The sequence below is a fragment of the Gopherus flavomarginatus genome, chromosome 1 (genome assembly GCF_025201925.1).
Source record: "Gopherus flavomarginatus isolate rGopFla2 chromosome 1, rGopFla2.mat.asm, whole genome shotgun sequence".
In the NCBI taxonomy this organism is placed as follows: Eukaryota; Metazoa; Chordata; order Testudines; family Testudinidae; genus Gopherus; species Gopherus flavomarginatus.
The window spans coordinates 340,697,599-340,710,581 of NC_066617.1; the positions used below are offsets into that span (position 1 = coordinate 340,697,599).

General features: G+C 42.6%; 1 protein-coding gene across 7 annotated transcripts in view; it reads left to right on the forward strand.

Moving 5' to 3' along the window:
• The first annotated feature begins 4,680 nt into the window (after positions 1-4,680).
• TRPC6 (transient receptor potential cation channel subfamily C member 6) overlaps positions 4,681-12,983 on the forward strand; it is a 160,028-nt gene continuing 151,725 nt past the window's right edge. For 6 of the 7 annotated variants that reach the window (XM_050940800.1, XM_050940810.1, XM_050940830.1 and 3 more), the window contains exon 1: positions 4,681-5,037. In XM_050940800.1, the coding sequence (XP_050796757.1) occupies positions 4,895-5,037 (143 nt within the window). In that variant the 5' untranslated portion in view covers positions 4,681-4,894. The remainder of the gene's footprint in view (positions 5,038-12,983) is intronic. The other variant, XM_050940851.1, reaches the window with a different exon arrangement.

Below are 12,983 nucleotides of genomic sequence, written 5' to 3' on the forward strand. Positions count from 1 at the left end.
ACTGTTTCTTAAGTATGCTGCAGGATTTTGCAGGATACTTTGGGATTAATTTAAATGTACAAACTACTGCAGTAAAGTAAAAGCAGCAAAGAATCCTGTGGCACCTTATAGACTAACAGACGTTTTGGAGCATGAGTTTTCGTGGGTGAATACCCACTTTGTCAGATGCATGTAGTGGAAATTTCCAGGGGCAGGTATATATATGCAAGCAAGCTAGAGATAATGAGGTTAGTTCAATCAGGGAGGATGAGGCCCTGTTCTAGCAGTTGAGGTGTGAAAACCAAGGGAGGAGAAACTGGTTTTGTAGTTGGCAAGCCATTCACAGTCTTTTTTTAATCCTGAGCTTATGGTGTCAAATTTGCAGATGAACTGAAGCTCAGCAGTTTCTCTTTGAAGTCTGGTCCTGAAGTTTTTTTGCTGCAGAATGGCCACCTTAAGGTCTGCTATAGTGTGGCCAGGGAGGTTGAAGTGTTCTCCTACAGGTTTTTGTATATTGCCATTCCTAATATCTGATTTGTGTCCATTTATTCCTTTCCGTAAAGACTGTCCAGTTTGGCCGATGTACATAGCAGAGGGGCATTGCTGGCATATGATGGCGTATATTACATTGGTGGAGGTGCAGGTGAATGAACCGGTGATGGTGTGGCTGATCTGGTTAGGTCCTGTGATGGTGTCGCTGGTGTAGATATGTGAGCAGAGTTGGCATTGAAAGTAAGTGAATCACAAGGATTGTGTTAGTGTCCTCATGAAAATGGAATAGAAATATATTGTGACTGGGTCTTGCTAAATGTGCTGTATTTTGCATCTTAAATTAAATTACTACAATCATTTTGCTAAACTACAGTGCCATGCAGCATATACATAATTACAGTACCATTTTTTCCCCCCAGTGTCAGGAATGTTAAATTAAAGGAATGGAAAAATATCTTGTGGTGAAACAAATGAACAACAGAGTTTGTAGGAGAATGTGTATCAGTACTGCATTTCTAGGTAAAAGAGTAAGAGTTTGCTTTGTCTCTCATGTAAGACAGTGGAACTAATTGTGGTAATGATTTCAAAGGGATCAGGAATGGATGCTAGACAATGACCTACAAACATTTATGCATGTGCATAATGCTAATATGAGAAGAATTTTAGCATATTTTTTAGATAATCTTAACTTGTGGTTGATGTAAATGTTTGAAACTAAAATCTATTTCTAGACTGAAGTGTGGTTTTTTTTTTTTTTTTGCATAATGCAGGTCCCATGGGTCTGTTTATTGTAGTTACATGTGTGTTCAGCTTCTGACCTATATATTAATTTTAAAAAAGTATTGTGATTAATTGCATTGTTAAACAATGGAATACCAACTGAAATTTGTTAAATATTTTGGATGTTTTTCTAAATTTTCAAATATATTGATTTCAATTACAGAATACAAAGTATACTGTGCTCACTTTATAATATTTTTATTATAAATATTTGCAGTGTAAAAATGACAAACAAAATAAATAAATTTGTTAGTCTCTAAAATGCCACAAGTACTCCTGTTCTTTTTGCGGATACAGACTAACACAGCTGCTACTCTGAAAATAAATAGTATTTTTCAATTCACCTTATACAAGTACTGTAGTGCAATTTCTTTATCGTGAAAGTGTAACTTACAAATATAGAATTTGTTTTTTACATAACTGCACTCCAACATAACAATGTAAAACTTTAGCGCCTACAAGTCCACTCAGTCCTACTTCTTGTTCAGTCAACCACTAAGAGATACAAATTTGTTCACATTTATCGGAGATACTGCAGCCCACTTCTTAATTACAATGTCAGCTGAAAGTGACAACAGGCACTTGCATGCAGGGGCGGCTCTAGCTTTTTTGCCGCCCCAAGCATGGCAGTCAGGCTGCCTTCGGCGGCTTGCCTGCAGGAAGTCCCTGGTCCCGCAGATTCGGCGGCTTGCCTGCAGGAGGTCCGCCGGTCCCACAGCTTCAGCTTACCTGCCGCCGAATTGCCGCCAAATCTGCAGGACCGATGGACCTCCGGCAGGGGCACTGCCAAAGACTGCCTGACTGCCGCCCTCTCAGGGACCGGCAGGGCGCTCCCCATGGCTTGCCGCCCCAGGCATGCATTTGGAGTGCTGGTGCCTGGAACCGCTGCTGTTCGCATGACACTGTTGTAGCAGGCATTGGAAGATATTTACGTGCCAGACGCACTAAAGATTAATATGCCTCTTCATGCTTCGGCCATCATTAAAAAAAATAATGCTTTAATTAATTTTATGACTGAACTCCTTGGGAGAGAATTGTATGTCTCCTGCTCTGCTTTATGGCAGAATGCAGGTATATTTCATGTTATAGCAGTCTCGGATGATGACCCAGCACATCTTGTTCATTTTAAGAACACTTTCACTGCAAATCTGACAAAATGCAAAGCAGATACCAATGTGAAATTTCTAAAGTTAGCTACAGCACTCAACCCAAGATTTAAGAATCTGAAGTGCCTTCTAAAATCTGAGAGTGATGAGGTGTGGAGCACACTTTCAGAAGTCTTAGAAGAGCAGCACTCTGATGCGGAAACTACAGAACCCAAACCACAAACAAAGAAAATCAACTGTTTGCTGGTGACATCTAACTCAGATGATGAAAATGAGCATAAGAACATAAGAATGGCCATACTGGGTCAGACCAAAGGTCCATCCAAAGGTTGATCTGCGCTGCTTTGGATTTTTATTGAGCAGAACCTGTCATCAGCATGGATGCATGTCCTCTGGAATGGTAGCTGAAGCATCACGGGACATATGAATCTTTAGTGCATCTGGCACATAAATATCTTGCAATGCCAGCTACAACAGTGCCATGCAAAGGCCTGGTCTCATTTTCAGGTGACATTGTAAACAAGAAGCAGGCAGCGTTATCTCCTGTAAATGTAAACAAACATATTGTCTGAGTGATTGGCTGAACAAGAAGTAGGACTGAGTGGACTTGTAGGCTCTAAAGTTTTACATTGTTTTATTTTTGAATGCAGGTTTTCTGTACATAATTCTATATTTGTAAATTCAACTTTCATGATAAAGAGATTGCACTACAGTAATTAGTATTTTTCAATTCATCTAATACATTTCTTTTGTTTTTTACAGTGCAAATATTTGTAATAAAATAAATATAAAGTGAACAATGTACACTTTGTATTCTGTGTTGTAATTTAAATAAATATATTTGAAAATGTAAAAAACATCCAAAAATATTTAAATAAATGGTATTCTATTGTTGTTTAACAGCATGATTAATTGCATGGTTAATTTTTTAACTGCTTGACAGCCTATATATATATATATATATAATTATTTTACAAGGGAGTGTGAATGTAGTTTTTATTTTTTTTAAACAATTAACTAAGTTAATTTTTCAATTTTATTTTTAAAAGGCATATTAATGATCCTTGTTCCTTTATCCAGTTCTTCACATTTATGTCTGTGACCATGGGGGGTTGTTTGCCAGTTTACAGACTGGCACTAAATAATTGACCTTGGTGACTTATTTATGAAATTCTCAAAGAGGTAGAGCGCCTCACAGGAACTCCAATGCTACTGCCTGAAGGCAGTGTAGTTAGTACAGCATACAGGTGTGCGGGGGGGGGGGGGGGGTGGAGGCAAGCCAGGGTACTGGTCCTCCCCAATAACTGGGGAGGTCACAGAACTTCTCTAGCACCTGGGCCCCAGGGAGGAAAGTGAGCTCCTTTGCCCCTGGGGCTGTGGCAGGGTCACAGAGCTCCTCTGGGCCAGGGCAAGGAGACCGAGCGCCTCCCGCCTAGGGCCTAGGAATTTAAATTGATTGCTTTTGGAGGAACATATTAAACATACACATATTATACACATTAGTAGCCACAAGTACTTAGCTGTGGTGGGGTCACAGAACTCCTCCAGCCAGGGGGGCAGGGGAGAGTGAGCTGCTCTGGCCCTGGGACCCTGGTAGGGAGAGAGAGCAAAAGGTCCCTGCCAGTGCCCCTGAGCCTAGAAGGGAGCTGGCTCTCTCCAACCCAGCCCCAGGGCAGGAGGAGCTCTGCCATAGCCCCTCACCCCGCAGCCAAGTACTCATGGATACCTTTATTCAGATGGCTCCATGGCACATAGATTTTCGTTGAAATGGGGCACATACTGCTGTTTATGACTGTGCATGTGATGTATGGGCATGTGTTGATATGGCACAATAAGTAGTCAATTTAAATTCCTGGGCACTGCCCATAGCAGAATATTAATTTTATGGGCAAATCACCCAGGGAGAAGGGCGGGCTCCACTCCCAGCCTGGGACTATAGCGTCTAGACCTAGGGAGCAGGCAGTTTATAGTGGGAGGCTGATGTGCATTTCCAGACGTCCCAGCTCCGCTTACGCGGGGCACTTGCTCGTTGGGAGCGGGTCTCTTGCAGCTCAGAGGAGGACACAGCTCAGGATGGGGCTATGCAAACTTTTACTCACGTCCGATCGCTCCAAACGCCGGGCAGTGGGAGGAGGATGTTGCCGACTGACATAGTAACTCCGCTCGCTCGCTCCTCTCAGCCAGTGTGGCTGGGAGCTGCTGGCGGCCGCGGTGCTGGCTGCTGGACCCGCGCCTGGCTGTGGGCGTGGAGGGAGCCCGGGCCGCTGCTGCCCTCCTGCAGCGGGCTGGAGACGCCGGGCAGCCCGAGCGTTTCTTCTGCCGGCTCCATGGCGGCCCGGGAGCGGCCCTGAAGGAGCCCGGTGCCCCAGCCTGGCCGCCCCAAGGCAGCGGAGCAGCGGCAGCCGGGCGCGGGACGCACCGCTGACGGGGAGGGTGAGGCTGGAAGAGCCGGCGCTGCCTGTGGGGGCGCCCGGGTGTCTGCGGCTCCCCGGCCCCTCCAAGCTGCGGCGCGAAGCTCAGAGACCCCCGGGAACAGCATGAGCCGCGGCCAGCCCTACGTGCCGCGGCCAGGCAGCTCCCCGGCCAGGCCGGGCCGCAGGACCGAGAGCCAGGACCATCTGCTGCTGGCCTCGGGGCTGTGCGAGGAGAACCCGCTGCCGCCCTACGCCTACTACCCCGTGTGAGTGAGTCCTGCGCGGGAACGCGGCTCCGGCGGGGTGCGGCCGGCCCGGGGGGAGCTCTGGGGCAGAGCGGGGCTGCGGGGCGGGCTGCAGCATCCCTGGCTGGCCCCAGGGTGGGCTGGGAGCCGGGCGGGCGGCAGCCAGCAGGAGTTTCCAGCCGTGCCCCAGAGAGGGCAGAGGTGGCCCCTGCCCCACCGCAGCGAGGGGCCGGTGCGCGTGGAGGGCGGGGAGACTGATGGAGCCTCTGCAGACTGGCACGCAGGCGGCGGGCAGCGGGGGTCCCTCCCCGGCCTCAGGTGCGCCCCGCTCGGGCGCGGTGGCGCTGCGAAGCCCGCCTGGGATGCGCGGGGTCTGGGTGTGGGGCGCGCCGGCTGGGAGAGCCTACAGCCCCGCAAGCGCACGGCCTGTCTGCGTCCCCCCTGTCGCTGGGACCGCTCACAAAACAAACACGCGAGTTGGTAGTTGAGCTCTGTGTTTGCATCGCGAAGAGCAGGCGTTGGGCTAATGAGGGATAATAGGAAATAAGCGGCCGGGTTACAAAAACAAACAGGCTTGTAAAAGATCCGGTCCAGCTCTCCAGCGCTACCTGAGTGGGTTCTGTCCTTCCCCTCCCGCAAGCAGCAGCGCCCTGATGTCAACAGGCAACGTCTGATCGTTCTAGGTGGGGAATGGTTGGCTGCTCACAAATGCTTGGGAGAGGGGGGCTATAAGTCTGACTCTGCAGCTGCCACCTTAGCAGGAAATACTCGCAATCTTTATCTGAGTTTAGAAATGAAAGTTACACTTTTTCAAGGCTTAGGAACTGTGGCCTTTCAACCAGGATTTGCTTCAGTTTGCCCTCTGAAAGCAAATGCACAAATATGCCATTCATTTTCATATTACCGTTTGCTAATGGAGATTTTTTTAGTTTTATTTGTCTCATGTTTTATCTCTAGAAAAAACGTATGTCAGCTGTGGTTTGTGGGTTTTTTTTTTGTTTGTTTCTTTGTTTTTGTTGCTACTAACATTTATTGCAACAAAACATCATGTAACTGGTGAAATGGAGATTAGATTGGGACTTGAACAATTTGGTCACCTTTCCTGCAGTAGAATTGTATATTGTAATTTAAAAAAATTAAAAAAAAAAAAGAGAAAAAAAAGTAATTGAATATGAGTTAATTGGAATAGACAGAACCAAAGACATGGAAAGTAATATATACCCTGCTATAATGGCACTGAGATAAAGTCCTAACTGAATAGGATAGATTTAACTAAATATGGAGCATGTTATGGACTGCACTGGCTGGTCTATTTAAAATTAACACCCTGCAATGGGTTTTCTATGGCCATAGTAACTTCTATGGTCAGTGGTCCTTATTGGGTGCTCATTACATTCTAATTAATTAAGCCACAATCTTCTCCATTGGTACATACAGTCCAAATCATACAGGCTTGGCAATTTGATTTTCAGAGTGCCACTGAATTATTATCATTTTTAAATTAGCAAGGTGTAAACAGATTATACTTCCTTTTTTCTGCTTTTTACAGTACTAAGATTCCAGGAATATTTTTTAAAAATAATTAGGGCAATACATCCATTGCCTACACAACATCTCTAGTTATGTAATATCAATGTGACTGGTATAGTTATCACTTGTTAGTGTTTCTGACGGAAGAGGCAACACAGAGAGTGGGAAAATTATTATATTATGTGACATGACAGGAATCTATAATTTCAGTTGATTACAAGACAAACTTTCTTTCATACTGGCATACTCCATCATGTATCCTACTACTTAACTGATTCCTCTGGTTATCAATCTCCTCTAACATATGGTACATTGCCTAGATAATATTTATCAACCAGCCTGGTGTAGAAAGGGAATAATAGTCAGAAAAACTATCAGAGAACAATGGGATTAGATATTTATACTAATATAAAGTGTATCTAAAGATGAATATTTAAAATACTTTTTCCTGCCCTCAGTGAATCACATAATAGCCAACTTTTATGGTGCTATTCTGGTAAATAATATGATGGAAGTCTCAATTTGTGTCTAAGCTAATGTGAAGGTCTAGGAGAAAGTATAATAGTTTGTGATACTGAATTAGATAGTTTTAAGAAACTAGCATTAACTATTATGCTAAAGTAAAATGTTTTAACCTAAAGCTACTAATCTCTCTCATACTGTGTTTCTTGGTATAGCCAATTATTAAGGACATTTTTGTCAAACGGTAATTGGGAGAAAAACCTTACTATAAGGTGCACATACAAAAAGGACTTACAAACTTTTTGACTAGGGTTGTAATGCAGAGCAGTACAGCACAATATTTGAATAAGGATAAGTTAAAGGTGCTGTGTTACAGAGTATATGTTACCCACTTTTGTATTTGACCTGTGGGAAGATTCCTGCCACTTCTTTTGTTACTCCCCTCCCTCACCAGAGGCTCTACGCAAGTAAGTAAATAAATACATAAATCTGAGATAAAATTGAGCACTTGTCATATAGTGCAGAAAGATGGTCAGAGTAAGTTGCATTTCCAAACAAACTGTAAGCTAGGCTTGGTCTACACTACAGAATTAGGTTGACAGAAGGCAGCTTACATTGATCTAATTATGTCAGTGTACACACTGCAGTCTTGCTCCTGCCCACGTAAATGCCCTACTACACTGACATAATAACTCCACCTCCATGAGAAGCGTAGGGCTTATGTTGGTGTAGTTAGGGCAACACAGTTTGTATAGGTGCTGCGTTATTTACATCCGATGTTGGCTGTCCTTGTCAATTTCATGGCTCCATGCTAGAGCTGTGAAATTGACAAGAAAGCTGGGATGTCACTGGAGCTAGTGGGGGACAGTTACTTGTATGCTTTAAAAGCAGCAAAGAATCCTGTGGCAACTTATAGACTAACAGACGTTTTGGAGCATGAGCTTTCGTGGGTGAATACCCACTTCGTCAGATGCATGTAGTGGAAATGTCCAGGGGCCCCTGGACATTTCCACTACATGCATCTGACGAAGTGGGTGTTCACCCACAAAAGCTCATGCTCCAAAACATCTGTTAGTCTATAAGGTGCCACAGGATTCTTTGCTGCTTTTACAGATCCAGACTAACACGGCTACCCCTCTGATACTAGTATGCTTTAAATTAGCTAGATTACTAGTTAAGGCTCCAATCCTCCGAAAACATAAGCACATGTGTAGCCTTACAGAGTGAGTAGCCTTTCTGGAGTCACTGGGACTACTCACAGTGCATAAAGTAACTCCTCTGAGTAAGTCTTGGCAGGATCAAGAGCTCTGTGTTCATCTGTTCATTATTGGCAGTTTCTTTATATTTGTATTTAACAAGGTAAGTAGAGCCAGATGACAAAGGTATATTCTTGTTAAATATATAGAATACAGAGAGTGCTATTTGTTACTGTGTGTGTGTGTGTGTGTGTGTGTGTGTGTGTGTGTGTGTGTAAACTATGTAACAGTAATTCCTGTTGGTAAGTTTGTAAAACAAAATATTTCTTCAGTTTACTATTTTTCTCAATTTTTATCAGATGAATTCCAGTTGTACCTTTAATTATACTGTGTACATAAATTACCTGACACTGTATGCTTATCTCAAGAGACAGTATGACTTTTTTTTTCATCTTCCAATAGTGATGTATATAAAATATAAACTAGAAAATACTAAGTCAGCAGCTGAAGAGGTAGCTGCAGCATTTTATAACAACAATTTAGAGATTCAGTCCTACAAACTAAGTGCCTCTCAAGTGGTATTCCCCATTGACTTCTGTGAGAGTGGCAGTCTTTAAACACCTCACGGGATTGGGCCCTAGGAAAATATGTTTTCTGAATTGTCTATCCCTCAGGATCAGATAGGATAAGGGCTGTGATTGTTGTGGAATAGAGTCAGGGTATCTAACTATATTCATTTATTCATGAGATTCACTTTTGGATTACTAACATACAAGTGTGTGAAGTTGTCAGCATGGTTGTTGGTGATTAAAAGAAGAAAGGCAATAATTTATTTCATTCCAGGCTCTCCTTAACACCTGAATTAAAGATATAAATCTAAGTTACCTTCATCTCAATTGCATTGCGCAGGGAGAAATGGCTTGAGCTGTGGAACGAAAGTGGACACAATGTCTTAAATGAAGACATGGTACTCTTTTTATGGGTATTTCAGACTACAATGACGACAGTGTGATTGAAGTAAAACTGGTACTTACTCTAATAATGTCATCATTAATCTTGATCAGTACATTACTGGTAATAATTCACTTATTTCAGCGGTAAAAATGTACACTGAGGGCCTGTTTCTTAGTGATATGGAGCATCTGTAACTTGTACTAAATTCAATAAACAAACTTATGTAAGAGGGGCTGGCTGGAAAGCAAGAATTCCATTCTGTGAAAAGTTTCAAGGTCTTGAAATTTGTCTTTATTCCCCATCAGAACACAATCTCTCCTATTGGAGCTGTTGCACTTTGTATAATAACTAAAAATTGGGAGGTGGAGACTGATCAATTGACTATATAGCCCAGTGTTTAGGGCACTCAACTGGGATTTAGCAGTTCTACTGTAGTCCTGGGTAAGGTCTTAGTCATTAAGCACTGGAACAAATTGCTTAGGGATGTTGTTGAATCTCTTTCACTGGAGGTTTTTAACAACAGGTTAGACAAACACCTGTCAGAGATGGTCTAGTTGTTACATAGTCCTGACTTGAGTGCAGGGGACTGGACTAGATGATCTCTCGAGCCCCTTCCAATCCTACTTTTCCATTATTTCTCATTCTTTACTGAAGAAAAGCTATCACTGTAGTCCATAGAAGCTGTGCCTGAGTAAGAATTGAGAAAACTCTCTTCTCACCATAACTGTAGAATAACACAATTAATGGCATAACCTGTGTAACATGATTAGCACTTTGAACGTGTGAAGGAAAAGTTTTCCTCTAGTAATCATTCTGTGCACGTCAAGCCTCTTTACAGAGTTTGTATTGCTTTGAGAATATGCGTTGTAAATTTCAAGGTTCTCTAATGTTTGGACTGTTTACAGACTTCTAAAATAACTGTTTAAAGAAAACTGTTCATTGTGTTTACAATTTAAGGCCCCAAACACCACATTAAAACACTTTGAATTAATGAATCGACACATGGTTGTAAAGTTAAGTATACATGTACATGTTTGCAGGATCAGGGGCCTTAGTATATAGTATCTTTAATAGTGTCTTATTCTTTGCTTAACAGAAAGAGACATTCCTGTTTAAAATAATGTATTCACTCTGATCCTTTACCTTCCCTTATTCCATAACAGGGCTAGATAAATGGTGCGGCTGCTGATGCAAACTTGGTTTATACATACAAAGGAGTTTGTATTTTCTGGGAACAAACTCCTAATATCGATCAGATTTGCTTTGAATCAGATTGCTTGACAACCTTTATTCACAGATAATGTTTATTAAAGTACAAAACAAGTTTATTTTGGGGGCATGTCAAAGACTTTAGTGGTGGCACCTTGGTAATGACATATTTTTATAAAGTCCTGTAAATCTGATACATTTTTTGAGTTTTGACATATTGGGCCAAATTCAGTGTCAGCATAAATGGATGCAGCTGCATTGCCTTCAGGGGATTATGCCTGCTTAAATTTGGGCTTAATTAGGCCTATTATGCTTTATTAGGAAAGTACATATGAATTGTAAAATAACTGAAAATATTAAACGGGCACACACTAGTTCAGCATCAGAGCTAGTGCTATGTCTAGAAGAAGCATCACATGCCAGACCTACTGGTGGATTTGAGGCTAAACTTGAGCTTCAGTACTATTAGGTAGCAAAGGAAATATAGGTGATGCTTTGTATCTGCCACAATGTATTTTATGATAATACTGAGAATCCTACGTACAGCATCTGTCTTGTGAATGGCTTTACCACGTCAGAGGCAGCTACTACCTTTCTTGTGAGTCAGATCAAATATTTTTATGGAATCTTAGCTTATGCATAGGGCAGAGAAGGAAGGAATTTCAACAAAAGGGAAATAACGCTACAGAATGAAATAAGTGAATGAAGACAGATCAATACTTGGAACTATAGAGTTGATCAGTCACTGCCTATAGAAAGTGAGAGCCCTTGTGAAAGGATAAACAGAATGAGAAAGTGAGGTGAGATTATATCCAAATATTGTTGTCCCTGCTACTGCTGAGGGGGGAAAAGGTGAAAAGTTTGATAGCTAAAAGGCTATTGTGTAAAGTTTAGTGAGGTATTTCTATAAGTGCCTAAAGGAGCTAGGCATCCAACTCCCTCTGATCTTAGTGCTTTCGAAATTCCCACCCTGAGGTTCTAGCTCCACTGGATAATAATTGCATGAGAGCAGTAGCAAAGTTCCTAACCAGCAAGTTACTCAGGAGAGCATTGCTCTCCAGGAGTAGGGAAACAGTTGTGCACTTAACCACACTGTTCGCTTGTAGCAGCACTGTAACCACGCTGGAACTGAGACACAATAAAGCAGCGGAAGACTGTAGAGAATTATCCTTTTGTTCCTCCTCAGAATACCTTCTGTTCCACTAGCAGTTGCCTGCCGTGTCTCAGACAGCATTAGTACTGAAATCAAAAAGGGATAGCATGCTGCAATTTTCAGAATCTTTTTTTTTTTTTAAACTAGTAGCAGGAGTAGTCTGCATGGCACAATACCCCATATTTGAGCTCTGGTTTCAGCCTGAAATATCCACTTCTCTTTAAGTTTAGAACAATCTCCAAACTTTTTGGTGGGAAACAACACACTTCAGACTATCTCCAAAAATATGTAGATAAGAAGGCCTTTTGAATTTGGTGTTCTGTTACATGGTTATATTTTTTGAATGATAGATGAGTAGACTCTCTTCCTCTGGAGTCATTCTGTCCCTTTAAAAAATCAAAAGATATATAGTGACCTACATGTATTTTAAAGTCTGCTGAAGTACAAATGTTTGGCTAATTGTTCCTCTGGTGCCCTACCATAGGGTAGGGGTTCCCAAACTTGGTTTGTGGCTTGTTCAGGGTAAGCCCCTGGTGGGTCGCAAGATGCTTTGTTTACCTGAGCTTCCGCAGGTACGGCTGCTAATAGCTTCCAGTGACCGCGGTTCACCGTTCCCAGCCAATGGAAACTGCGGGAAGTGGTGGCCTGGCCAATGCCACTTCCCGCAGCTCCCATTGGCCAGGAACAGCGAACTGTGGCCACTGCGAGCGGCTGAACCTACGGACGGTCAGGTAAACAAAGCATCTCGTGGCCTGCCAGGGGCTTATCCTGAACAAGCCGCCAACCAAGTTTGGGAACCCCTGCCATAGGGATAGCTTGCCTTCATTATATTCATTGCCTTGCCTTCATTATATTCTGCCTTTATTATATTCAACAGTAATGCCAGGAACCTATAGGCCTGTATCCTGTAAGACATTAGTTTCAGCAGCTAACATAAAGCTTGAGTCCTATGAACTTTGTAACAGATAAACATCCTGAGGGAAACCCCCAAGTTTTGGGGAGCTGAATAGAGTGTGGAAGGGTGAATTTTGAAGTTTGTCTATAATGACACCAGTCAGCCACAGGAACATAAGCTAGTATCCTCAGATGACTGACTACAGGAGTGCCATGCCAAAGAATTGTATATGATAATAAACTGAGATCATTGATATACTAGCCTCTAGGAGAAGGACACTCCGACATTAGTAGAGTGAAGAAATACAAATAAGGAAGAGGGGAGAAACCCCTACTGAATATGCATTAGACTTAGTGGCGACAATGTAATATATTAAAGTTGTATTCTAGCCTGTGGGCAGTAGCAGACAACGATGTAGCTCTTGGGAGGTGCGAGAATGAGGGCCATTGGTGATGAGGAGGAAGGTGATGGTGATGAGGAAGATAATGGCTAACATTTCAGGTTGTTCTGCACGGGATGATGTGGGTATATGGATTTCAAAGGTACATTTTGTATTATCTCCATCTCC